The 3,100-nt window shown below is 49.6% G+C and overlaps 1 protein-coding gene across 1 annotated transcript; it reads left to right on the top strand.

Moving 5' to 3' along the window:
- Nucleotides 1-1,194: 1,194 nt before the first annotated feature.
- Nucleotides 1,195-2,675, top strand: LOC125506300. The gene is made up of 4 exons (XM_048671150.1): nucleotides 1,195-1,410; nucleotides 1,565-1,654; nucleotides 1,752-1,981; nucleotides 2,094-2,675. The coding sequence occupies exons 1-3, from the start codon at nucleotides 1,236-1,238 to the stop codon at nucleotides 1,967-1,969; spliced, it is 483 nt and encodes a 160-aa protein (XP_048527107.1). The 5' UTR covers nucleotides 1,195-1,235; the 3' UTR covers nucleotides 1,970-1,981; nucleotides 2,094-2,675.
- The last annotated feature ends 425 nt before the right edge of the window (nucleotides 2,676-3,100 follow it).

Below are 3,100 nucleotides of genomic sequence, written 5' to 3'. Positions count from 1 at the left end.
GATAATTCTTCAAATGATGTTTTACCTATGCAAGGAAAGTATGACCTCCTAATTTCTGGAGTTAAAATTTTCTCTGATGTAGCTTTCAGATTAAAAAAAATCTAGGCCTAGGACAAGTGCATGTAGGTACTGGTGTGGGGGTTTTCATCTGTATTCATTCTGATCAAGGTGAGAGTAATGTGCAGGTTCAAGCCTCAGCTCCTCCTACTTCTACTCCCTTAAGGGTTGAAGCGATTGCCCTTTCTTGTGCTGCTCAATTGGCTTCTAGACTTAATCTTGCTAAGCCTACTTTCTTAATGGATTGTCTGTCTTTAGCCTCTATTGCTGCTTTGAGAAACATTTCATATTCTGCCACTCCTTGGAACATTAAAAAAGAATTGGCTACTTTCTTTAATAATACGTCTAATCTTCACTTACCTTAGGTATTTCATGTTTCCAGGATTTTCAGATCGCAGGCAGCATGTTGCATACAGTGCATTGCCATTAACTTAAAGGAGTATCTGTTGCAGTCACGATCTTCATCCTTCTAGAGTGGCAGCAAAACATATGGAGTTTCTTCTATCTGAGTTATTAGATGGTTCCTTCTCCTTTACCTGTACATGTTGGTCATCAGGTTGATGCTTTACTCGACCTATCTGTTGTACTCCCTTCAGCTCTTCTCCAATGGCTTTATTGCCTTTCTTGTTCTTCTTACTTCAAGCCAAGGTGAACTCTCATGTACTTTTTCTTAAAGAGCTGAAATGAAATTAGGCACCTGTTGGTGGTTCAAAAAAACGTAGCACCCATCTTTAAAAAGCAAACCCAAAGCAGAGGAGATAAACTTGCAGGCGGGGACAGGCGGACATCCAATTAGCGATCTCTTCATGCACGCGCGTGCAATGCATGCAAGTATTATTAATCTTCATTTCTAACGGGAGGTCTCCGTCGTGTTTCCTCGCATCGCAGACAAAAGAGAGCAAATGGAGAGAGCACATGAAAGAATTACACTAGTAAAACTTAAAAGCAAACCACCTCCTGCTCTGTTTCTCGGCCTCACACTACGGAGAGAGAAAAGCGAGCAGTACGACCAGGAAAATCTTTGACCGCGGCGGCGTCCCCTGCCCGGCTATCCCTGCCTGCCCTCTCTCTCTCTCTCTGCGGTACAAGTAGGCGTGGGTCCTTCCTTCCTCTTCTTCTCAAACAACCAAACCCAGACGCTCCCTAACCCATCCAAAAGCCCCAGCGGCACGCAGACCATGGCGGGCCAGGAGGGGAAGGTTCTTGACGCACCAACGTCGCCGCCGCCCACGGAGACCATGGCGGGCCAAGACGCACCAAAGTCGCCGGCGCCGGCCGGGGGTGACACCGGCCGTGACCACCTCAAGCTTCCGTTGGCCACCGACCAGGATCCGGACGCCACGGTTCCTCAGGGTGAGTTCGACAACCCAAACATCCTTGATTCGTTCTGCATGCGCAGGCGGCGTCACCGTGGTCGATGTGTTTTCTCTCGGGTCCATGGAGTCGGGCATGTGTAAAAGGCACCATCTTTCTTTCTTTCTTTCTTTCTTTCTTTCTTTCTTTGCAGTCGGGTCTGGGGATGAGGAGCAGGAGACGCTTGTCCGTGGGAAAAAGAAGAACGTGGACGATCCATCCGGATCAGATGCTTCGGGATCCAGTAAGTTTCAATATTAAAAGACCTCTGCTCTTCGAATCCATGGCCGCCGGCGGCGGGCAAGTCTGAAAGCCACTTTTTTTCTCTTTATCCTTTGCAGCCAAGAAACACCGCGCCGCAGATCTGTCGCATGCCGCCACCGTTGAAGGCGCGGGAACATCGACTGGACTCGCCCCCAGCCCCCCACGCTCTTTCCTGCCTACGCCTTCCTTTCTCACGAGCCGTTTTCTGCAGCAGCAGGCGTCCGACCGCCACCACGCCGGCCGCCCGGAGGTACCACGGCGCCGGCCGGGGCAACAATATTCTTTGGACCCATGACCGAGGCGCAAGGTTAGAAACTTAGAATTCCTTCCATCAATGAAAAAAAGATTGCACTTTTTTGTGTGCTTGGGTCCTGATTACTTGCCTGGGTCCTAATTATGTATTTGCTCTTGTGCTCAAGATCATCTCTCGGAGGTGATGGATGACAAAGAATTTTTACTCCGCGCCGCCATCTCAAGCGAATGGAGGCCCAACAAGCCGCCCGTGCTCCCGCCAAACGACGCCAGCCGCTTGAAGAAATGCATGAGTGCAAGACGAACCCAGCAACCGTCGTGACCCTACCTAGTGAGCATATCTGCCTGTGCCACGCTTGCTATGAGGAATGACTGGCCGATCCCCTCAAGACCCCGTGCAAAGTTTGCTTTGCTGCAGTCGCTGCGCAAATAAAGCTCGATTAAGGTAATGCACAACAGATCTCAGCTTCAACGCGGCGAAGCATGTATCCCAAAGAGACAACCTTTCTATTCGGGTTCAACCAGTCTCGCGAATGTTTTACGCTCAATGGCGCAACCATCCAAGCATCGCCACCCCTACCACCCTTCGATGGTCAATTTCTTGCCTTTGCTAATGCAACCATCTCAGTGTTGGTGTCCAGTTAGCAAAGCTAGCCTGACACGCACCACTCAGCACCTTGGCTTTGTGGCCACGATTATTAATAAGATCTCTTTATATAGTTTTGTTTTGTTGCGACACCCGTCAGAGCTCAGCACCCTGCCTTTGCAGCCACGATCATCAATAAGATCTCTTTGTATAGTTTTGTTTTGTTGCTTCGACAAAACCTTTTTTTAACTACAGAGAATTAAAATAACTATTTTACACTAAACATTCATAACTCTGCCTATGTTGTCTCAACATAGCCGGTCCCAAGCCCGGATAAAGGAGGAGGGTTGTGATAGGCTTGGCGAGCCAACGTAAAAACTCAGCCACTCTTATGGAGATGAAACCCAAAAGATTTTCGTTGGGGCGTAACCCTCTCAGCGACGCGCTACATCGGAACCCGGGTGTGGTGGAAAATGGGCAAGGGCCGGGCCGTCACCCCCAAGGTGGCGCGCTGTATCTTGATCCGGATACGGTGGCAAGTGAGCGAGAATCGGGTCGTCGCATCCTTAGTGGCGCGCTACATCGGCG

Source organism: Triticum urartu, chromosome 5, assembly GCF_003073215.2.
Source record: "Triticum urartu cultivar G1812 chromosome 5, Tu2.1, whole genome shotgun sequence".
Lineage (NCBI taxonomy): Eukaryota > Viridiplantae > Streptophyta > Magnoliopsida > Poales > Poaceae > Triticum > Triticum urartu.
This window is presented reverse-complemented; position numbering and strand designations above follow the sequence as displayed.